Here is a 22,979-nt window from a genome sequence, read left to right as displayed (position 1 = left end):
TGGGTGTCCCCTCTTGCCCGTTCAATACGCCACTGTATTTCAGTGCCCAAAGTTACCACACTAAGGAATAGTTTGCATAAAAATAGTTTGGGGTGATACGAGATCATACGGGGCGATCAACTTAAACCCGCCTTTGGCTGGCCACTCAGACTTTCTCAGAGCAAGCCCCCCCCCCTTTGTTGCCCTTTTTCAGCTTGGGATAGGAATTAAACGCGTTTGCGGGTTATTTGAACGGTCATTAAAAAGAAATGCCTAGGTACAGATACTGCACCCCTGGGGGCCTTGTGCTTTTCGTGCTACGCGTCATCTGAACGGCCCTCTCTCACAGAGAGCTCTGCCCGTGAGGTCATAGCCACCGTCTACAGCGCCTGCTGCGTCACATGTACCTGCAATAGCCAAACACTGTGCCCAGCACCTGAGCTCACATGTCGTTCGGGGGCGATCGGGCCATTACCTGCAACCATGGAGCTAGGCAAGGAAGTCCTGATGCAGTTGATGGACAGGCGAACAATAAACAAACGCACAAATAAAGGCTTCTGACCTATGTGTATGTGTACGCTGAATCGGTGAACCCGACGGCACTGTAACTGTGAACCCGCCGAAGTATGCGACACTGGGTTGAGCTTTTCCAAAATCGGTGGCAATTTGTCCGTGGCATCACAATGGAAGATGGAGTTGGCTGCAATCGTCTTTCCGGTACTCCTCCCAGGACCAGGGCGTTTGGTGTACAGAGTGAGCTAAGGAAGAGTGTCGAGGGAAATTACAAGGTTGGCCAATAAAACCGTAGGCCTTATAGACTAGCGCGTATGCGATGCGTGCAGAGCTAGAGTGGCCGGCATAATTTAGGCCGGCATGGCGTGGCCGGCCATGAAGAGTGTATGGACCGTTGCAGGTATGCAGAACGTGAAAAGCCACGGTGGATTTGTGTACGCGTATAGGCCTACACGTCAACGCGATCACTCCCTCCTGCAATTATTTTTTTATCCATAGAGACAGGGCACACAGATCCTGTTATTTTTAAAGGCAGGTTTGCCCTTTGTGGGAATGCAGTGTAAGCTTACATCTAACAAGGCTTTCTTTTTTTTAACTGTGTTGTATTTATATTACTTTAATGTGTTCAAACTGCGCACAAGTGCATGTTGGGGGTGTGATCATGCTTCGTACATTATTGATGATTGATGTTTATTTGTAGATATTTATTAGGTCTCGTCGATCTGTGATGAGCACGCATGGGCACCAATAAACCCGGGCACATAGCAAGCAAATTGAGAAGTCAATAAGGACACGGTGATTGCTTTTCAGTCCAACCTGCGAATGATCCCCCGCTTCCCCGCGCCCGTATATATCTGAACTACTACTAGGAAGCCGCGGCAGACTCGACCTGCCGAACCAAGAAATCTGACGAAATTTCTTAAGGGTTTCTTCCTCCATGGTTGGACCCAGTTTCTGTCAGCTTTGAATGCTCTTTATGTGCTCTGTTCTTCACGGTTCCACACTTACTGCCGCGGCACTTGTGTAATCTAAAACTACGATATTGATGTCTTAATGTATAGAATTATGGATGATAATGAATATGCTGTAGGCTCGAGATCTGACCGGCCGAGGAGCTGGCCGTTTGTATAGATCACAGACATACAGAACATGTATAAACACGTAAACGGGCAGCTCCTATTCAAAACAACGGGGGTACCGTATCCGAGACGGCACCCGACTAAATCAAAAAGCTTTGGCAAATTCACCCCTCAGTATAGGGAATTTACACACAGATGAAGAATTCAAGCCAAAAAATTCTGAAGCCATTTTTATATTAATGAAAAAATCCTGTTTACTTAATCTGGCCCATGCAGATTTGAAAAAGTGCGGTTACAGCATTTTAACTGAAGAGATAGCAGTACAAGAGTACAAAAGGGAGCGTGTTTTTAGAGCCTAAACGGGAAACAACATGCATTCCCAGCGCGTCACTCGCAATTCTCATTGAACGCGCTGACATTCTTCGTTTCGCCCATTGCTTGCCCAGGCTTTTTTGAAGTCACGGTTTTACGCGCAAGACTGGTGGTCTATGTGTTTATATATCTGTGGGATAGACTAATGGGCGTTTCACAATAGTGCGCCTCCAAGAATTTGAAACATCAATCACAACCGAATGCTCGTTTGGAAGGGTCGACCGATTTCGCACGTTGTGATAGGCCAACGCATCGAAAACTCTTGGAGGCGCACTATTGTGAATCGCCCGTATTCAGCGACCAGAAAAGACCGATCCATTGAGCCCTGTCCCATAGAGTACCGAAGTGAATACGTCACGCGCACAATTAGTGTGTAAAAGGCATTAGTGCGTGAACCAAAACGCGCGCGTACTCCATTCGTTTGCACTGCACTTTCTGGTTCACAGTGACGTCACACTCTGGTACTTGTCCATCATGACTGTGTGAAAAAAATCCAACATGCGTGCACGCGCGTATGATACGCGCGGCTGGAACACATACTGGGTGCGTTCGATTAGCTTACACGTATAGATCAAACTTACACGAGAGCGTTCGTTTAGCCATCACGTGATCTTCGTTCGTGCTCTGGTGTCAGCTGCCACTACCCCGGCTGGCGAGCGGGTCTCTGGAGGCTGCGCGAGTGTAATGACATCACGGATGGACTGTTCGAGAATGAGCATGATGGAACGTCGCGGGGACTTGACTTTTTTTCCCAGAATGCCTTGGCGAATAGACTGAAGCGTTTGATTAGCCTCATTTTGAGGCTTCCCTTGCATTGAAACACTGGTGTATTTAGGGAAGCTAATCGAACGCACCCATAGTGTGGCTTTGGAAAAGAGCACTAGCTATAGCGCCCGCGTGCGCAGTGGGCGGGGCTTTATATTGGATTGGTCCATTAGATGCCAGTAGGGTCTACTATGAGGGGCCATCCTGTTGGCTCGTAGCCATGTACGGGTTCGCGCCTGTGAGGTTCTCTTTCAACAATAATTTGCTGTGGCTGGCCAAGATGCGCACGCGGAAGTTCAGGATGCGTGTGTGAGTGTGATGTCACCATATCTGTGGGTACCACCGTACTGACTGCGTCTCCTTTAACAAGTCAGCGGTTTACTGTGATAACAGCAAACAGACTCAAGCAATGTTGGCTATAACCATGAGCCTTTTTTACCTTCAGCTAGGGCGTAACTTACATGGGTCAAAAGGAATTTACTTTTATCGCCCAACACGCGTACGTTAAAAAAAAATCTATTAGGGCCTACCTGTACATGGAGACCGAAACAAATTGATCCAGAGCTGAACTTAGGAAAATGAAGGACATTACATGTATGCTTTTGGTCGACCTCATCCGTTTAGCGTGTATACTTTTATTGCCAAACAGAAGTAATGTACTACGTGATGGGTTTTAACCACAACTAAATTTCCCAAGCAAAAGTATAAACTTATGTGTAGGCCTATAGGTTAGAAAAAAGCCCAAGTCAGCCACGTTGGAAAATGAATCTAATGATGCAGTGTGGTTGTTTGAAGCGAAAACAAATTAAAGAGTCTTAGTGTTTCGCAAGAGCAGGAAAGTTTAAAGTTGAGTACATGTACATAGACCTTTCTCCGGAGTACATTCTAACTTTACTGTTCTGATTTTGCTTTTGGAACAACGAACTTCTCTCATTGCAAACAAATTACCATATTTTTCTTTAGCTGAAACGCAAGTAAGGCATTTCAACATTTTATCGTAATTTTTTATGTCTTGTTTTTTTATAGGAAGCAGTGAAGAAATTGAACAGCCTACAGAGCAATCCATCCGCCTTAGCAAAGGCCAGAAATAATGAAACGATTGAAGGAAACGCCAAAAAGATGGAGGAATTTATCCAAAGGGCTGGTATGAAGGTATGATGGATGGGTCTGTCGCGCAATGGGCTAATGTGTGGACGCGTGGATAACATTAATGAAACCCCGCACACAGTAATTAATCGGAATTTTGTTGTTACACCATTGGAAATGCAAACTTTCTCTACTGTAAATGTTTTATTGTCAGGAAGCTACATTGTCAATTGGTTTCGAATAAGACATTTTTCTTTTTCTCTGAAAGGTTGAGCAGCTGGATGACCTGTCCATTATCCATGTTAGTGGTACTAAGGGGAAGGGGTCAGTTTGCGCTCTCTGCGAGAGCATGCTGAGGGCTAGCGGCTTCAAGACGGGCTTCTTCAGGTATCAGAGGCACTTTTCTTACATTTTGTATATGTTGGTGTTTTTGAAAACTTAAAAGGTAGATTTAAAGACACCCTAGAGGTTTTCTGCGTGGGAGATAATTCTATGCTGATTCTAAAGACAGTTCTACATGGAACGTCGCGTTCATTTATTGTGCTAGTTACCCTATGTTGGAGCCTGAGTTGTGCAAACATATTAAGCCAGCTGATTTGTGAGTTTGGATAGAGGTAATGTTGAGAAAGATTGCTTTATGTACAGTTCACCTCACCTGGTGGAGGTTCGGGAACGATTCCGTATCAATGGCAAACCTTTGCCCAAGGAGGCCTTCACCGAGTACTTCACCACCATCTTTGACCGCTTGGAGGAGACTAAGGCATCCCACGGTGCTGAGATGCCGGCTTACTTCTGGTTTCTCACCGTCCTAGCCTTTCATGTTTTCCTCGAGGAAAAGGTACACTGAGTTCTGCAAACCAACTTTGTCATGTTGAGAGGGGTTGAAGCTGAAAGATCTAGGTCTTGCAGTTTTCTCTGGTATTTGGGGAATGTTACATAATGTTTGGAGAGGATAAACGGAGTTTTGTGGCCAGCGAATATGTTTTAAACCTCTGCGGCTCTGCGGGTAACTTTGCCAGGTTTTCAAAGTTAAGTCTCTCGCTGCCCAGGATCTAGTTATACAGTTATTGTTCTTCAACTTTGAGGGGGCATGAAGTCCCTAATGTAATGAGGGCTTGGGGTAATAACGTTCTCGACTCTGCATCTTGACCGATTGTCTACGTAGGCGTACGTGTGATTCTAAGTATGCAGGATGACCAGACGATGGCCCTAACAGTTCTGAATCCTCCAATTTTTTATATGGCTTTACATTTACCCTGTAGGGAGTTAAGGTTAATGGGGAAAACACTTCATAAATACAGGTACGAATTAAATCGGGCCATCACCTGGCAGGACCGACCCTGCTCAATTTCTTCATGTACGAATGGTGAAGCCCGTCTATCCAGTCGATATTACGTAATTTTGACGGGCTCTCGACCTATCAGAAGGCCGGATTTGGCCCTGCGTGATCCTCACTAACAAAAAATGTGGATACACTATATTCCATTTTACACGGGGGTGTAAGGTAATTTTGGTGGGTATCAAGAAACGTACAATTTTTATGTATGTTTCTGTGTTTTACGGTGAGCGGAACCATCTGTACAGAAAGAACATATCAATTGTATTTACGATTGTACGTAGGCCTGTATTCATAAATAAAGTACATCTTCCCCAACCCTAAACTCTAAGGTGTATGTAAAATCATATTGAAATTAATGGGTTGATCACTGTCAAGGCGACAACAAACAGCAAAAATAACCAGAGCCAAAAGAATCAAGAAAATAATTCATAAATAAAATTAGGAAATGCGGAACTATGTGTACAAAACTTCAGTACAGAGAAAGGAAGTCTGCGCGGAAATCCACTTTATAGATAATACCTGCATGAGTCCTTGCGTGCCTTTAAAATAGCCTTTGTCCGCGTACACAACTCCAACGAGGAGTGGAAGGGAAGTCAGTTGAAAACCAAACGACAGAATTTTTTGGCAAACTTTGGTCGCTTATACATAGTATAAACACAATGAGAGTGGTGTATTCCCGCTTGAGTAAACACAATACAATCATGTAACTTTCATCATTTGTCTCTTTTTCTTAAAAAGGGGCTCAGGGATTACGGTCCGGAACAAAATGCAATTAAAATGTTTACCGGATCTATGAATTGCACGTATTGTACTGTTGAACACTGTGTGTGGCGGCAACACATGAACAGCTATGCGATCTGGTTTGAAATGCGCTTCAAGCACGCAATGCAGTGTTTTAGACACACTCGCTGTGCCCCCAGCGAATTTTACTAATTAAATTGTACCTAACAAATGAAAATAAGATTATACGTGCTGAATACATATACTAGACTCAACATCCAGTGACAAAACAGCCTGACGTCTGCGTGAAACTGGCAAATCCATAGACTATATAATATGAACGTGAGAAAAGGGTGAGCATCGTTTACATTGGAGTCACTTCGAATCCTGACAACAACATGGTCTAGTTCAGTATCCATAAGAAACGGTGTCATAATTCTCCAGAGGCACTCGTTTGGTGTAGACCACTTCATAAAATTTCTTTTCCTCTTTGGTCTCAATATTCATGGTTTTCCTATTTCTCGATAGTTTGTACGGATCCGTCACATGCAATTTACCTGGACTCTCTCTGCGCACCATTTGAGTCGTATAGCGTCAAAATCAACAAGAGACTGGTTCCTATAATTCAGAGTAATACCTCGGACCTTGCAGTGAGTCAGGAAACCGCCTTTGTCTGGTTTTGATAACTTAAAAGCACAATTCTTTGGTCCACCCGACACAAACGAAACAATGTAGTTGTCAGATTCTAACTCACTGGTCATCTCTCCCAGAAAATCGGCAATCTTGGGCTCCCATTCACCCTTCCGGCTGACATAAATCAGACTCGGTATCTTAGTGGAGAACCCTACGATTAAGTCCACCTAAGAGTTCGTACAATTTAGGTCGAGCTTGGCATATTGTATATGCGGCCAGGATCACATTGGTCCTTCCAGACTGTTCCACAAACTCCTCTGTGTGTTGCCATTGCACCTCAACTATCTCACGGTCGTTGACAAAATTAGTGCTCTGAACGTCGATGTCATCGCGCGTCATCATGTCGAAGTGTTCGGCTGGGTCCTTCAAGTACGAAGTCTTCGTCATGTTGGGTTGCTGTCCACACTTTCCCCCAAAACTAAAAAGAGATGAAGAGAAAACAATTTGTGTAGGCCCTACGTATTCATGACTTCAAAACGATTACAAAACAACACAAACATTATAGGATGTTCCCACAGTTCTTTTTAAGCATCAGCTTGGCTGTGGTTCTCAGTCCCAGGTTCTTGTTGATCTTGTCCCATTCAAGCTGAATCCCTTCTTTTTCCAAGTATCGCCTAATGTTGGTGAGTTTGCTGGGCTGTCTGACAACATGAAGGCCAATTGCTTGCTTCCTGTTTCATTTCGAGGAAAGCATTAAGGTAGTCGGCTAAGAGACCACCCTCCCTCGTGTCTGGGTCGTAGACAGGCCACTTCGTCAAAGTGCTAGACTTCATAGATGTGTAAGAGCTTGTACCCTTTTCCCAATGCCTTCGGCAGCTCCAGTGTAACCCACGTGCCAATCAGGGAGCGCTGTGTTGAGAGGGAGACTGTTGTAGGGTTTCGGCACACTTTGCACATAAGGGAAACATCAAACCACCAGATGCTTTGTTCGGAATAACAGGGTGATACAAGCCTCTCGGTGGAAGTACCTTGCACTTAATGAGACCCTCGTATTCGCTGACATCGCCAAAGGTTTCGGTAATGATGCTGGGATGGCTGACGGGGTACTGTCCGTACTTGCTGACGTACGGATACAAGGAAGTGAAGTCAACGTGCTTGGTCTTCTCACCGGGCCCTGCTACCTAATGCAATCGAGTAGCATTTACCTCAGGAGAAAGCATCTCGAGGCACGAGCGGCGTTACAGTCTCCAATGAGGAAACGAACACCTGCATGTCGGGGTTTTGCTTAAGCTCAGCGTCGAACTCACACTCCCATTTCACGATGTGGTTGCATCCACACCTCGTGATGTATTGGCGTTTGTCTGTGTTTTGTTGGTATATTTCCTCCATGGCGAGTCTGTTCAGGGATGTTTGGTATCCCGAGCCAGGCAAGTATCACCATGATGGAGACAACTGTGAAACTCCAACATGGTTTTCATTCTGTTCGACTCGTAGTAGCCGTCGGCCGTGTACCTACCGATCTGTTGTCGCCGCCGTTGGCCACCTGTTTGATGTAGTGGCCAGTCTTGTGGGCCGTCCATTTGAGCCACTGGAGTGCCTTGACTGACTGACGGTCGTTAGAAGGATATCCTCGAGGATGAATGATAGCAAACGTGTCTAGAGCCAAATACTTAGTGCGTACACCAAATTACAGGTAGACGCAATCGTAATACAGTGATGAAACGGGTCTATTCCAGGGCCCGAATCGTCAGAAGTCATGTCCATGAAAAGAGATCTGAAGCTTAGACAACATTATGAAGAATGTGCATGGACGTCAGAACGGCAGTATTTGACAGTTTCTTTCTGGAAGTCAAAGGGGTCATTCTGGCGCTCTTGATACCATTGAACAAACGTTTTTCTGTCTGCTGGCTTCATAGAATCGACATTGTCATACATGTAGTTCATTTCGGGCAGGTGAGACAAGACAGCATTCTGATTGGTCCAAGTATTAAACAGATGGGGAGAGTAGCCTTTCGCCATTTCCTTCTGGCTGAGAGCACTTTGAAGTTTAGAGAGGGCCAACGGAAGGAAGTTGATTGAGTTCATGAACTTCGTATCGGTAGCGGGTGTTGTGATGCTGATTCCCTCGTCACCGTTAAGAATAACATCGGATAGGACAGCATTGTTGTACAATACCGCAAGATTAAATAGGCGTTGTACCCCTGAAAGTCACCTGCATTCTCTTCTCTGAAATTCCTGCATTGTGTTGAGCCCAGCAAAAACTCGCTCTCGCTGTCCATATTGTGGATGCGTTTTCAACTGTTCCTCGCTTAGGCATTTGTGGCATATACTTTGTGTGCGATGCAGAGATGTGGTTTGTGAATGGCTATTTCTCGCACGCATTTGAAATCGAAGAAGATACAACTTTTGGTGTCGCCATCGTCTCCAATATCATGGGCACCATGTTCAGTAGAATGGGCCTCTCCATCCTCCAATTCGTCAGCCGTAAGGCTGCAGTCGTCGGGTTTCTCTTTATTTTCCTCTGTCAGTTGCATATAGCACAGGTGATCGGGAAGAACGAACTCTCTGAACACGTTGCAGTACCTTCCGCCACATCTGAGGTCTTTGCCTCTGAGATGTCTTCGGCTGACAAACTGACCGCAATACCGATATCTGAAGTGAGACTTGCACTCTGACGCGGCGCGAGTGTTTTGCATCAGGTGATTTTTGAAGCACAAGCTGCTTCTGAAATGCCTGTTGCAGTCTAGGCAATACACCAGTTCCCCTTCTTCACAGTCGGGCTGGAAGCAGAATTTATGACAACTTTGATATCTGTGGTCTTCTGGGTGATAATGACCTTTTGGACATCTGACGCAGCCTACTTGTGTTAAGGAACGCTGGCATGCTGGTGATGACGTCATAGTGTCCATCATGGTGATAGATGTAAATCTGTTGATCGGATGGGGGCCTCTGTAGATAACAGCATTCGCATAGTCTTTGGATGCCACAATGGCCTCATTATTGCTGATAACGCATTGAAACTGTTCAATCAGTACTTACCTCTTGAACTCAGATCTGTATTTCTCCTTGTATACACCTTCTCCTCTAGGCATTTGCTTCATTATTATTCATAAAAACACGAGTAAATGCTTCAAAAATGTTAGTAAAAGCAAATGCTACTTTTTGTTCATACGACCCATCATTCCCTTCCCCTCTTTGCTGGAGTCACGTACGCGTACAAAAGGCTATTATAATGGAACGAAAGGACAAACAACTCACGTGGGTATTGGGTATATCTATGAAGGGGGATTTCCGCGCAGACTTCTCTCTCTGTACTGAATTTTTGTACACATATAATTCGGTATTTCCTAATTTTATTTATTCTTGATTCCTTTGGCTCTGGTTATTTTTGTTGTTTGTTTTCGCCTTGACAGTGATCAGCCCTCTGATTTCAATATGATTTTACATACACCTTAGTGGTTAGGGTTGGGGAAGATGTACGTTACTTTTTAATACAGGCCTACTTACAATCGTAATTACAGTTAAATTAAGTGGGAAAAATTGAAAGAACCTGTACCCATAATATGTTCAGATGTACAAATGATTTCGCTCACCGTAATACACAGAAGCATTAGTAAAATGGTTCGTTCCTTAACCCCCCCCCCCCCGAACTTACCTTACACCCCCTTGTAAAATTGAATATAGTGTATCCACATTTTATGTTAATGGGGGTCACGTGAGGCCGAATCTGGTCTTCTGATTGGTTGAGAGTCCGTCAAAATTAGTAATATGGACCAGATAGACGGGCTTCACTACTTGTCTTGCTCTCCAAAAGCAGGCCTAAACTACTCAACGTTGAATAACAGAGGGCCAAATGGTTCACGCCAGGCCAGTCTCTGCCTCAAAGAAGGCATCATCTTTTGAAATATTGGCCAGCGGCCGTTGCAAAGAATTTTCTTACATTTGTACAGTTTCCACTTTAGGTTGATGTCGCTGTTGTTGAAGTTGGTATCGGTGGATTCTTTGACTGCACAAATGTTATTAGGTAATGTAGAAAGAGCAATTTTGTATTTCAACTGTATATTAAGTCTATCAAAAGTCAGTCGTGAAGCCCATATCTTGTCCAAGTCAGCATTCTTCGTCTTTGCAGTAAAAAATGAAACTATATTTCAAACTTAAGCCAAAGATTCTGTCAAAACTTATTCAGACATGTGTGGGTTAGAATTGTGTAGCCTACCTTATATTTTCCAAAAGGAACTTTATATTCATTGTCATTATTACTTTCTTTGATTTTGAAGTGTTGAAGGAGGAATGCTTACAAAACCACATGATTTATTACTGAACCGTGACTCTGAAAATGTAGTAATATATGCGTATATATAAATGCGGGGTTTTAAGATAGATGATTCTGTTTTAAGATGTGTATGATCCATTGATATCGTTGTGAAGATAGCATTCCAATACTTTTTCTTATAAGAACTTTTCAGAGTTAAAAAATAAAACCTTGAAATTGAAAAAAAAAAGTTAAGAAACCTTATCGACAAGATGATGTGTATACTACACTACAGATTGATATTCGGTTAAAGCAATGTAGCTAGAGTATTCCTTGTAATCCTGATGAATGTCATTTAAAGTTATTGTAAAATTGCATCCTTACTGTAGGAAACCAGTTGCAGTTGGTATAGCACTGCTAGATTTCGATCACGTAAAGAGACTAGGAGATACAATTGAAAAGATAGCTTGGCACAAAGCAGGTATTTCTAAGGTAAGATTTTAGAATTTGATTTGGTCTCATTGAACCAACCAGTTTAAGTATATTGACATCTGTATGTTGCATTGATCTCGTTGCATGTTTCTCAAATTATAGAGGTCCTGGCCTTTCCGTGCGAAAAGACCACTGGCAAATTTAAAAACACTTTGGAAAATTTGTCCTATTACTTTCCCAGGTGGATAAGTAACGTTTCACAGTCAAAATGTGTGACTATAGTGGCTTTTGAATTTGGAAACAATGAACTACAGTACTTAACATCCGTTTATACTGCTTACAGTTTTAAAAGATTGTTCACATTGGAAGTTTAACTTGAGATTTGTTTAATTTTCTCGCATTACGCAGCCCAGTCGACCAGTTTTCACTGTGCCTCAGCCAATGGGAGCTATGAAGGTTGTCATGGAAACAGTGATAGAATGTGGGGTAAGTCTGAAATTCAGCAACCTTTTGACCACTGACAAATTTCTTTTCACTGTTCCTTGTTTTAGGTTACACTACCTGAACGTTTCTTGTTATGAAATGCAACAAAATTAATGCAGAATGCGCACTGGTTGGCGTGCGTTTTTTTTCTCCCCATAGGCATCATCCATAGAGTGCGCCCCCAATTTTGAGAGCTATGACTTCAGTGGCGTTCCGCTCAGACTTGGCTTGACTGGAAAGCATCAACACACAAATGCATCGCTGGCCTTGCAGCTATGCAAAACCTGGATAGAGAACTATCGGAAGGAAACTAGAAATAAACACAAAAGTATGGGCCATGTATGTTTGATCATCCCTTTAAAGTGTCCCAAGAGGCGTAAGCCCTTAGGTCGATTTCGTTTTTGTTGAGGTTTCATAAGTATTGAATTTTACAGCTGAGGTCGAGTTTGTTAAACGAAAGTCAGAACTGTTCCTTTCAATAATTTCTGATTCAGTGGAGTAGTCTGTACATTTTCAGATGCATCCGACTTCCAACTTGTAAACGATTCCAAATGGGCCGTGTCTTCAGCAGCTGATGTTGGCATGGCAACTGCTAAGCCTTTTGTTGTGCCTCGGTACTTCATGAAAGGTAAAAAGAAATGACATCTCAGTGCCAGATCGGTTGCGATCTAGGCTTAAATTGTATGTTCTACCACAGATCAATTTACTTCTTATCAAGTCACTTTGGCAGGACTGTGACATTAACTAATTGATTTGCCAATAAAAATGGAATATGTTGTTTGCTATTGATTCCAAAGAATGCCCAAAAGACGGTTTCTTTTCTCTGTAAGCGTTGCGCCTGCTGTGTCAGGCACAGTTAAACCCATTAAGTCACACGTAAGCCCTACGTAATCCATGTCCTTGTAATTTAACAGTTGATTTTCAATTCGTCTGTTTCAGGCTTGGAAGAGTGTTACTGGCCGGGTCGTAATCAGAGGATCAAACACGAGAACGTAACCTGCTATATTGACGGTTCCCACACACCACAGAGTATCCAGGCATGTCGCAACTGGTTTATGGAAGCGGCCAAAGAGGAACACTGTATGCTTGATAGGCCAATCAAACGCATCCTGATATTCAACACTCGGTCACAACGCAACGAGTACAATTTACTTAGGCCACTAATAGTACGTGTTGGTTGTCTGGTTTTTCACTTGATTGGTAATTTCTTAGCTTTGAAGCAAATTATCAACACCTGGATTCAACTCGTGCATTCAGTCTCATTTTGGGCTGCGCGTGATCGAAGGAGGGGCTTTTCCTTCTCCAACTGCAAGACGCACTCTGGACGTTCACGGGTTCCCTACAGCTAATTCCACACAAAAACAAAGGGTCGTCGTGTTACGGCGCACACGATATACCAATTACATACGAGTAAAGGGCAGTGACCTTTGCACCATCTTAACGCCTTTTTGCGGGCTGATGAAGCAAAATTTGAACTATTTGCGCACTGAACTGCGTAGGAAAATGTGCGGACGGCCAGATGGTGCAGTATGCCGATGAAAGTACAGTAGCAGACAGCATGTACTTGACTGTATTGGACTGATATCGGATAACATTTTTATCTAGTCCGGTGACCTTACCAAGAGGCAGTCAGTGAGCAAGATTGAACTGAAAGTGCTTGGGAAAAGCGTGCAGTTCTAAAAGTCGAGGTTCTCTGTTTTTTTTTGCTTTTCAAGGGCTGCCGTTTCGATGGTGCTGCGTTTTGCCCAAATATCACTGGAGACGCTGCCTCAGGAAAGTCTGCTGGTATGTACAAGACATACATCATTTACTACTGACTGTGCAATTCACTTTCCAATGTCCAATTTCCGTCTGAACATTTCATTCAATACTTCCATACATAGCCTAGAAATGTTTAATAATTAAACCTTCAGATCTAACAGACTTATCAGTCAGCACAGACGAGCAGTTGGTTCGTTGCCAGCGCTACCGGGCTGCCTTCGAAAAACTGACCGACGAAGAGACCCAGGCTGGCCTCTCGCTGACCGCTCAAAACGAGTCGGTCGACTCGCACAATTGCCTGTGGGAGGATCGCAAGACGACTGCTAAAGAGTCAAGCGTTGCCGACGTCAAAGAAACATACGCCGGGCACTTCCAGCGGACAGTGACGGAGGTACTGCCCACCATGTCAGATGCTCTCAGGTGGGCGTCAGCGTGGGCTGATCAAGAGAAAGACGCGGTGGAACCCACGGGAGATGAGCCGACACGTACACCACGACAAAAGCCACACATCCAGGTGCTGATTACAGGAACCATGCATTTGGCCGGGGTGGCAATTGAAGCTATAGATCCCGAATTGATCTACAGACCAGGAAGCTAGGAGTGAACGACTGATGTCGTACTTTTCACCCTTTTGTTATTCAGAGTGACCTCAAAAGAATTATAATTGGGGAAATGAATTCGTAGCCTTCTCTGAACAGTCCTCACATTGAATGGAATTAGGTGTGTTGTTGTTAGCGAATATAATGCATTTGGTAAACCTGGGCGTGTTCTGCAGCGCAAAATTAAAGTTTGTCATTCCTGCGGCATACGGCTACAAGCGTTGGATTGTCAACTTCAGTCTTTCCGCTTCCTAAATATATCTTTTCCTCGCTGTTATCCCGTGCTCATGCAGCGTAACGGAGGAATCCAATTGAGGACAAAACGTGTGGAAACATTCACGTCAAACGTTTGTGTCAATACGGAGGAGTGATTGTCGACTTAAAACACTTTTGTCAGTGGGGTGACGTTTTCAGTGTGTTCGCTGCCCCCACCACTATTTACTGCTGTGAGCAGTTCATGCTGGTGAGAAATAGCGTGCCTTCCAAAGAGTTTCTGCAGCTACCTATATAGCTCACCACTAATGTGATATGCTCAGGGGAACGAGGGAGTGGTGCACTTTTATAGCGTGTTTTAGATGTCACACACGTTGTGACTATTGCCATGGCGTTGAGTCGATTTCTCATTTCAGCGACATCAAGTTTGTGTATTTGATGGACTCAAGTCGTTCTCACCTCTCAGGTCATAGAAGTTGGTATTCTGAAAAGATGCATCATTGCTTGAGTTATTTAAATTGTATTCGTGGGCTAGAGTAACATTTAAAACACGGGTTTGTATGCACATGTATATTCTGTGTACCTTAAAGTTTTTGCAGTAAATACATTGCAATTAAATTTCTCCACTTTGTATTTAGTAACCGTGTTAGAACGAAATTATTATTTATTATTGCAATTAAATGTTTTCAATGAATGTACGTGTGTGAAAACGTTTTGGTGAATCTGCTACATATGCCATCACTTATCTTCCCCTTTTTAGTGGAAGTTAATAAAATCAGTTCCCTCGGCTTTGCCTAAGGAACTACATGTATTTTCAACTATGACTATGTCAGTTGGAATCAACTGTCTGGGCTCACTTGAATTAAACAATATTATATTATCATCAATTCACGTCGTACATATTAAGGCGTCTATTTGACATCCATTTTCTTTTCCTGGCATCGCTCAGTGCAAGAAGTTGACCCCAAAATGTCTCTGAAACTGTTCTTCAGAGAGGAGGAAATATTGTGCGGACGTGTGCGAGTCCACACAACGCCATCGCACCCTACATTATTATGTGGACTTCTTTGTGCAGAGGTCCACACCATGTAGGCTATGCCACGTCTGCACACACGTTGGTCATTGGTTGATTGGAACCGCACGAATGTTACAGACATCTAGGGGGAGGGATGTGCTGGGTAACGATACTCTAGGGTGTGCATAGGGATTGGACATGTAAGGGGTAACCCCTCCGCCTCTTATCTTGCTGGGTATAGATTGACCAGCCAATATTTTCAACACTCCTCCGTAAATTTGTCAGACCGCGCAACCTGATTCTTTTTTATCAGAGTGGATTTTTCAGAAGAGAACAGGAAAGTTTTTATATAAATAAATACTCAAGGAAACAAGATCACACTTAGTTTTCATGTTTAACACTGAAAGCCGATGGTTATCTTTGGCATAATGCCTACTCAGTTACATGTATATCAAAGTATATTTCCAAGGAAAGAAAAGCAAAAAACAACTGAAATAATTTACAGGGAAACAAAAGTAATTTTGTTTTCATGTAAAACGGCTTGTAGTTTCACACATTCCTAATTTTGTTAGCCTTTCAATTCAAATGGGAAGATTTAAAGACAAAAACAAAGAACACAAAAAATATGCAGTGCGCTAGTTTCAATCGAGTGGCCTTACACAAATCTGCGTCATTATAAAAAGGGATTTCAACGAACCGATTGCATCCGCTAAATCACCTGACCAATTGTGGGTATCAACCCCGTTGCAACGTGTTCCGAGTGTGGTTTACAAACAATACAGGCACGTTACGGCATAGTACCCAGCACATTAGTAGTCCGAGTACGGTACTTACCATTGACTTTATTTTTGGTAAATGATATTTATGATAAAACACTGCTCTGGGTGGACGCCGTATTTGTTGACATTTAAAGGCATTTATGGCGAGAGACAGATGCACAGCGCCTTTTCAAACAAGCCAGTGAGCACTTGAAGTCCAAATAGATTGTCTGCACCAAAAAGTCAAAAGTCGCTAAAATTGAACCTAGGCCTGCAACTGGTGAAAGTAAAACAGGATGACTGAAACGCGCACTCCCTGAACGAAAACGAAAGCAACAGTTGTAATGAAGACACCCCTGTATGACCAAGATTGAAAAGCTTGAATGAATTTGAATGCACGTTGATGACAATGAACGCATTTAATGAATGTACATCACATTAAAGAAAGTACAGTAACACGTACATGGATACAACAAACATGGAAGACAACACAAACGAAAAAAATACGAAGACCAGATGTTGTGGAAGATGCTCGCAAATACATACATGTAGGCCTTCAAATACAGTGAGAGTTATTGTTCCAAAATTGTCAGTTTGTCCAGGGATTTGGCTAAATGGTGTTACGAAGCCATCACTTCTCAGCACTGCAAAATCGTGGCAGAACGTTACACAGGGTGCGTCTTGAAAAAAAGCACGTTGAAAGTTGGTCACCACGCACATAGGCCTAGTGGCCTATACATGTAAATATACGTAGACAGGAAACACAAAAAGAAAGTCAACACTTGTAACTGTTCGCGTTTAATCGCAGTTTTTCCTTGTCAACCCTTCAACTTCCCCCAGCCTATCGTTTTCAATCAGTACTTATATTTGGCCTCGTAATTTTTCCTTGCCTTCAGAATTTTTTGAAAGGAAATTTACGCAGAATTGTGATTCATTCACAGGCGGATTTAAATCAGATGAACTAGGACAGTGTCTGTACTGTACCACATATAATGTACATGTACTTACACGTATCTTGCAGCCTGCAGATATCGTCTTGGTATTTTATCAGAGTCAAGGTAATATTGGTGGGGTAAATTCATGTGTACTTGCGCAAAACTTTGACCAAAAAAATGTGTTTTGGAAGACCAACGGAGCTCACCGAGGAGGAAGTGGTGTACTTTTTAGGTTCAGCGCAGAATTTTCTTCCATAATTTGTCAAAAGAACATATGTACACCCGCCCATGTACACGGATATCCGCTCACGCATTGGTGCATGTACTAATGCGGATTCGTGGTGCTTCATGCGAAATATGTTAACCCTGCCAACGTCATTTCCATCAAAATAATCAGATCAATTACGATAACAACACTGTGTAAATATACTGGACACTGAAGTTTGTTCTGTTTTTACAGTATCTTTTTCATGCTTCAATGCAACAATTCTCCATTAGGAATAAACTTTATCATTTAAAAAGCTGAACAATCACAGTTTTGTTATGTTGTTTTTAATTCACTATCGTCCAGATTTAATAGAATATTTTACTTATAGTTGTCATGATTCCTTCTAGTAATTTAATTGAGAGTTAAATCTTGGAAATGCAGACGAAGTGTTGCTCTGAAGTCTGCCAAAACATTGGAAGTCCAGAGAGAAATGCTAGGTTTCAAAGGTCGTAATGGGAACACGACGTGATGATGTCACAAAGACAGCAGATTCAAACAGGGACGACATGTACATGTAGAAACCCAAATATCTGCTTGTAAGTCTGAGTGGGATTCCATCCAGGACGACAGGAGGGAAGCGAGCAAAGTATACCACTAGCGCCAATATTCGTTTTCTGCTAAGTCTGTCACTGGCATACTCTTTCATGTGATATTTTGCTGCTGTTTTCAACGGTCCATAAATTGGCACCTAGCTGCGAACCCTTTTGGACAAGATGTCAAAGATGTCATTAGCCAAAATGCAGCTGACAAAGACGTTGCTATTTCCTGGTTTTCCACCACGAATACAGCTTTAAAAAAGATCCGATGTCTTCTCCATTACACTGTACTGATTCCTGTTAATACAAGAAATATATATTGCATTTAAAAATATTCTTTTTTAAATATAGGATGTTTAAGACCTCCGGAAGAGACTTCAAAATTTGGTTCACAGTTTCATCCCATTTGATCGCCATATTTTGTTGTCTTGAAACTATCCTTAACTGGTTCTGGAGTTGGAACAGTGGTTTGTACGTAAACACTTCCTGGTTTAGCATCTGCTGGAACATTGTGCTGGGCTGTGTGAACCCACATTCTCTGGCACTGCTTACTGGCAATCGATGCAACAGCGTATGATGTAATGATTGCACCTCCTGCACGTGGAAACACAATGTATATATATATATATATATATATTGCTGTTGTGCATGTGGATGCAATCTGAACAGGTTGAGTGTGAGGCACTGGCAAAATTACAGTTGGCTGACACCACTGCTTAAACTTAAAGGAACTGTACTGCGGCCGTTTCACAAAAGTGTGCCTCCAAGAGTTTGCAACGCGTTGGCCAATCACAATGTGTGAAATCTGTCGACCCAATGCACGTTTGGAAAGGGTCGACAGATTTTGCACATTGTAACTGGCCAAAGGGTTACAAATTCTTGGAGGCACCTTATTGTGAATCGCCTGTATTGAAACTTTGCCACCATTTTGTTAAACAATTTTCATGCTCCTTCTTCCGCTCTGCTTTTTTTCCATGTTAAGACTGCTTCAATATCAAAACATGCAGAATTTGGTTCACTTTTGATTCTGCGTATTTTTGGAGTCGATGAATGAACCAATTCTATAAAAGGAAAACTGTTTCCACTGAGTTTCATTTTCATTTCACAGTTTGATAAGAAAACCTGAGCTGCAGAGTTGACACCACGCTGGATGTGACGTCAGTGTATTGAAACTAGGTGGGTCATTTTAGTGTTGAAAATAACAGCCTTTTTTCATTGCATTAGGCTTCACAGGAATGGATGTATGGGCAAATATAAGTCTGAAATATGCTTATCCCATCTGTAGGTTGAGCCCGACAGTGCTCGTGGTTTTGATGACCACCACTCGGTTTGTTTCGTTTTGTCAGCTTCAGCTGGATCACGATCCACCTATTTCAACAGCTTTGGCATTACATGCTACAAACCTGCAACAAAGACCACATTGTACACAGCTGGGATAGTGGGATATCGGCGCTTGATGACATGACTTGCCGTCAGTCCAGCTACACCACCTGTGTATGGTAATCAATGGAAATATAATTGAAAGATTAATCAAATGACAAAAATCTACATTAAATATACAATTATAGAAATGAACATTTACACTGGTTTACTCTGGTGGTCACAGAATGACGTTATGGCAAAAAACCTATTAGCCCTTGAAATCAGAGCAAGTAAGAGCTTATCTTCTCCTGAATACTCTAAAAAACACATTTTGGGTTATACATTTGAACAGAGAAACATAAACTCAGCAGTGCGCTTGTGACTTACGCCACTTCATCAGCAAACTCACGTATCCTGAAAAGCGGGGACAATTGTTTAGGTTTAAAAAGTGAACTTTTCAATACACTTAACTCCATAAGACTTCAGTTTTCACACATTTAACATGTTTAAGGAGAAGTATCAAGATGAACCACAAATGAGTTGAAGAAAAATTCCCTGCATGGACACTCGGAACATTGGAAATTGCCTGTGCTTTTTGGACAAGCTGGGAACTGCACTGTTGTTGCGAGGCCATTCAATTCAGGGAAGACACTGCTCTGTGTATATTCTTTTCTTTTCAACTTGCGAACCTAAACATGACTCACTGGAAACACTTCCAAGAATGGCTCAGTTGGTGGCTTGTATTTACATGACAATGGAACACCAAAGAACAAGAAATTGAGGACAGCAACTTACACGTACTAAACATCCAAAATATCTGCCTCCACTTTGCACTTTGGACCCTTCATTTACAGAATAACATCAAAAAGCAATACAATTTGACCAAGAAAGAACTACATGTACATTAGTGGAAACTTTACCTGCAAAGAAAGCAAAGATTCCTTTGATGAATGCCCTGGACTGACACTGTCCATACTGGTAAATTCCCTGATTGAAAAAAAAAAAAGAAAAGAAAAGAAAAAGATATCTACGGATTTCGGTGACAGACGCATCACTTTATAGTGCTGATGACAATTTTGAACAAAATGTTGAGTACTTTGGAGCAATGTGTACTGCATCACATGCACGACGGTCGGATATCCAAATATGTCTCACAGTCATCCATGGGCAAACACATTTTGACTGCAATGCCAAAACAATTTACTTAGGCCAAACACACAAACAGCTGTGTCTCCAGTTACCTGACCCAACCTAGAAAATCACGCAGAACCTACATCTTTTTATTTGACGAATCAATAAAATATCAAAATTGATGGTGCTTTGCCCCGAGCCTAAATTTGTGTACATCGTCCTCTACATCGTATTGTTTTAGGTTTTTTGGCATGAGATGGACGGCTCTTTTGTGTTTGTATTTCAATTACCAGCTGCTTTACTACTCAATCACAGTGCTGATATGTACATTGTTGTACATGTAATGTTGACGTGCACATGTACAGTAAATGTTTTTATCTGATACTGATTTAGTACCTGTTCCAAATATATCACCCTCCTCCCCCCCAAAAAATACAGACCACTATCTGACACAGTTTTGGGGGCTAAAAAAATTGAGTGAAATTTTTTTTTACCCAACTAACCACCCTAATTTATTTTTCAGTGTAATAGGAAACACAACAGATTTTTTGTTTGGCCTTAGTCACCTATAGACCTATTTCATCTACATGTATAGGCCTAATTCATCTATAGGCCTATTTAATCTATCATGTCTATGGGCCTATTTCATCTATGGGTCTATTTCATCTATGGTTCTATTTCATCTATAGGCCTATTTCATCTATAGGCCTATTTCATCTATGGGTCTATTTCATCAATAGGCCTATATCATCTATAGGCCTATTTCATCTGTGGGTCTATTTCATTTATAGGCCAATTTCATCTATAGGCCTATTTCATCTAGGGGTCTATTTCATCTACATGTATAAGCCTATTTCATCTATGGGTCTATTTCATCTATAGGCCTATTTCATCTATAGGCCTATTTCATCTATGGGTCTATTTCATCAATAGGCCTACATGTATTTCATCTATGGGTCTTTTTCATCCATAGGCCTATTTCATCGATAGGCCTATTTCGTCCATACAGTAGGCCTATTTCATCTATAGGCATATTTAATCTACTGGCCTATTTCATCTATGGGCCTATTTCATCTATGGGCCTATTTGATATGAATTCCTTATATCATCAGGCTGCCATGGTAGTCAGTCCATTGCCATAACTGCCATTTGTAATACCGGCATACAAATTCTTACTGCGTACATGTAATTCAAAGTAGCTGGAATAATTCAAGTTCTTAAGGATACTCATGATGATATGAAAAATTACAAATCAAGATGTCACGATCAACAAGTGTTAGCATCCTTGCTCTATACACATAGTATTATATTAGTTAGGGCCCTAATGCTAATAACATGAAGTCATATGCTCGAGCAAACTTCAGACCACCATGGATATCACGGCTGCACCATATTGCCAATAGAGGGCCTCCGTGGAGGCCCTGCCTGAGGACATATTTTGTTATGTTTAATGACAATGTCAATGAATGCACAAACATGACGAAAGGTTTACTCCAGCCTGTCCTAGAGAAAAAAGAAAATGCCCTCCACCGTGACGTCATACATGTCATATGCGCCCCCTTTATCGATTCTTTAACTATTGTGGATTGATGATCACATCACCACCAGGAAACATGTATGTACATGTATGTTGTGGGCGCCGGCTACCTCCAAAACTGGGGTCCGACGGGGTAGGCGCTGGCTAGCCCCACTAGTGTGGCACGGACTCTCACTCCCGCTCCATCCTTAGCCACACATCCGTATACGCAATTTGTGTGTCGGCGCACCCTCTTATAATCGTAGGCGCAAATTTTTTTTTGCACACAGACATGATCCTTAGCCTCTCCGCTTGCTTAGCACCATTTATTGAATGATTTCACTCACGTTGTTCTGGTATTTTCCAGTCTTTTTGCCTTCACCCATTCAATCTCACGGGCTCACTCTCACAGTCGCCATCTTTAAAATAAGGTCGTTGAACATTATATCACTTGACCCCTCATCGTCTCGACGGTTGTTCCATGTCAAGACATATCTAAACTGCTGCCCAAGTTTTGGAAGAGTCCATTGGTACATATAGTATCTTATCGCTCAGTCCGTGTACGCAAATTGCGTATACGGACATGACGGATGTGGGGCTAAGGATGGAGCGGGAGTGAGAGTCAGTGCCTCAGTCATGACGGCAGTGGGGTTAGGCGCCGGCGGGCTTTTTACTTAATAACACTACGCCTGTTATGCCCGTCTTACCGGATATTTCCCAGCTGTTTCTTCATCCAGATCAGATATTCCGACCAAAACCATGATGTCAATAACTGAGAACACAACCAAAATATTTGACAAGGCAGTTTACATAACTACAGGTACATGTACTAGACATTCAACCTCAACTCATTTCTGAAGCACTTGGCTGTGGCTTGAATTACTCAGGACTTATCCTAAACTTCGTTTAATTCCAAGCCACAGCCAAGTGAACGCGGACAGTTAGTCAGTTTCCTGGGTTTGGTGTTGTGTAAACTACATGAAAATCGTCTAGGTACTGCGTATGGGGCGACTGAATTCAGAGCGCCACCATTCGTTGCATCACTGCGCAAAAAAACAAAACAAAACGAGAAGACCATCATTTGGTGCGGATAAGACCTTCCTCCGAGTCCGTGGTACATGGAATAAATAATAATGACGTGGTGTCATTAATTTGTCAATCATTCTATGTCGAGAATTCTTTTGTAGGCTCATTTGAAATTTATTCAGGACAGCAAGTTTTTGAAACTCGAT

General features: G+C 42.4%; 3 protein-coding genes across 4 annotated transcripts in view; 1 reads left to right on the top strand and 2 right to left on the bottom strand.

Moving 5' to 3' along the window:
* LOC110986882 (dual specificity mitogen-activated protein kinase kinase 7-like) overlaps positions 1-22,979 on the bottom strand; it is a 125,285-nt gene that overhangs the window by 76,157 nt on the left and 26,149 nt on the right. The gene's annotated exons all lie outside the window — the stretch shown is intronic.
* Positions 349-15,044, top strand: LOC147797371 (folylpolyglutamate synthase, mitochondrial-like). Its single transcript, XM_087143604.1, has 12 exons — positions 349-767; positions 3,735-3,860; positions 4,063-4,181; positions 4,440-4,632; positions 10,449-10,510; positions 11,128-11,230; positions 11,579-11,656; positions 11,813-11,981; positions 12,171-12,281; positions 12,593-12,819; positions 13,369-13,438; positions 13,567-15,044. The coding sequence occupies exons 1-12, from the start codon at positions 606-608 to the stop codon at positions 14,010-14,012; spliced, it is 1,866 nt and encodes a 621-aa protein (XP_086999730.1). The 5' UTR covers positions 349-605; the 3' UTR covers positions 14,013-15,044.
* On the bottom strand, positions 16,386-22,683 carry LOC110986901 (transmembrane protein 141-like). Of its 2 annotated transcripts, none has more exons than XM_022249193.2 (5): positions 22,455-22,683; positions 20,021-20,087; positions 19,142-19,228; positions 18,184-18,332; positions 16,386-18,035 (listed from the first exon to the last, which is right to left on the bottom strand). In XM_022249193.2, the coding sequence occupies exons 1-5, from the start codon at positions 22,506-22,508 to the stop codon at positions 17,961-17,963; spliced, it is 432 nt and encodes a 143-aa protein (XP_022104885.1). In that variant the 5' UTR covers positions 22,509-22,683; the 3' UTR covers positions 16,386-17,960. The 2 variants fall into 2 exon arrangements, with proteins under 2 accessions (XP_022104885.1, XP_086999670.1); XM_087143544.1 differs by lacking the exon at positions 22,455-22,683 and adding an exon at positions 22,095-22,369.

Source organism: Acanthaster planci, linkage group LG11 (assembly GCF_054643075.1).
Source record: "Acanthaster planci isolate LZ-2023a linkage group LG11, COTS_SCS, whole genome shotgun sequence".
Lineage (NCBI taxonomy): Eukaryota > Metazoa > Echinodermata > Asteroidea > Valvatida > Acanthasteridae > Acanthaster > Acanthaster planci.
This window is presented reverse-complemented; position numbering and strand designations above follow the sequence as displayed.

Excerpts from the sequence above, each read along its gene's own strand:
- LOC147797371 (XM_087143604.1), top strand. The coding sequence starts at position 606 with ATGCGACACTGGGTTGAGCTTTTCCAAAATCGGTGGCAATTTGTCCGT. Across the intron at positions 10,511-11,127 it reads GACTGCACAAATGTTATTAG|GAAACCAGTTGCAGTTGGTA; the intron begins GTAATGTAGAAA and ends TCCTTACTGTAG. Across the intron at positions 13,439-13,566 it reads TGCCTCAGGAAAGTCTGCTG|ATCTAACAGACTTATCAGTC; the intron begins GTATGTACAAGA and ends TTAAACCTTCAG.
- LOC110986901 (XM_022249193.2), bottom strand. The coding sequence starts at position 22,508 with ATGGTTTTGGTCGGAATATCTGATCTGGATGAAGAAACAGCTGGGAAA. Across the intron at positions 19,229-20,020 it reads AATCTTTGCTTTCTTTGCAG|GTGGTGTAGCTGGACTGACG; the intron begins GTAAAGTTTCCA and ends TACCATACACAG. Across the intron at positions 18,333-19,141 it reads CAATGTGGTCTTTGTTGCAG|GAGGTGCAATCATTACATCA; the intron begins GTTTGTAGCATG and ends TTCCACGTGCAG.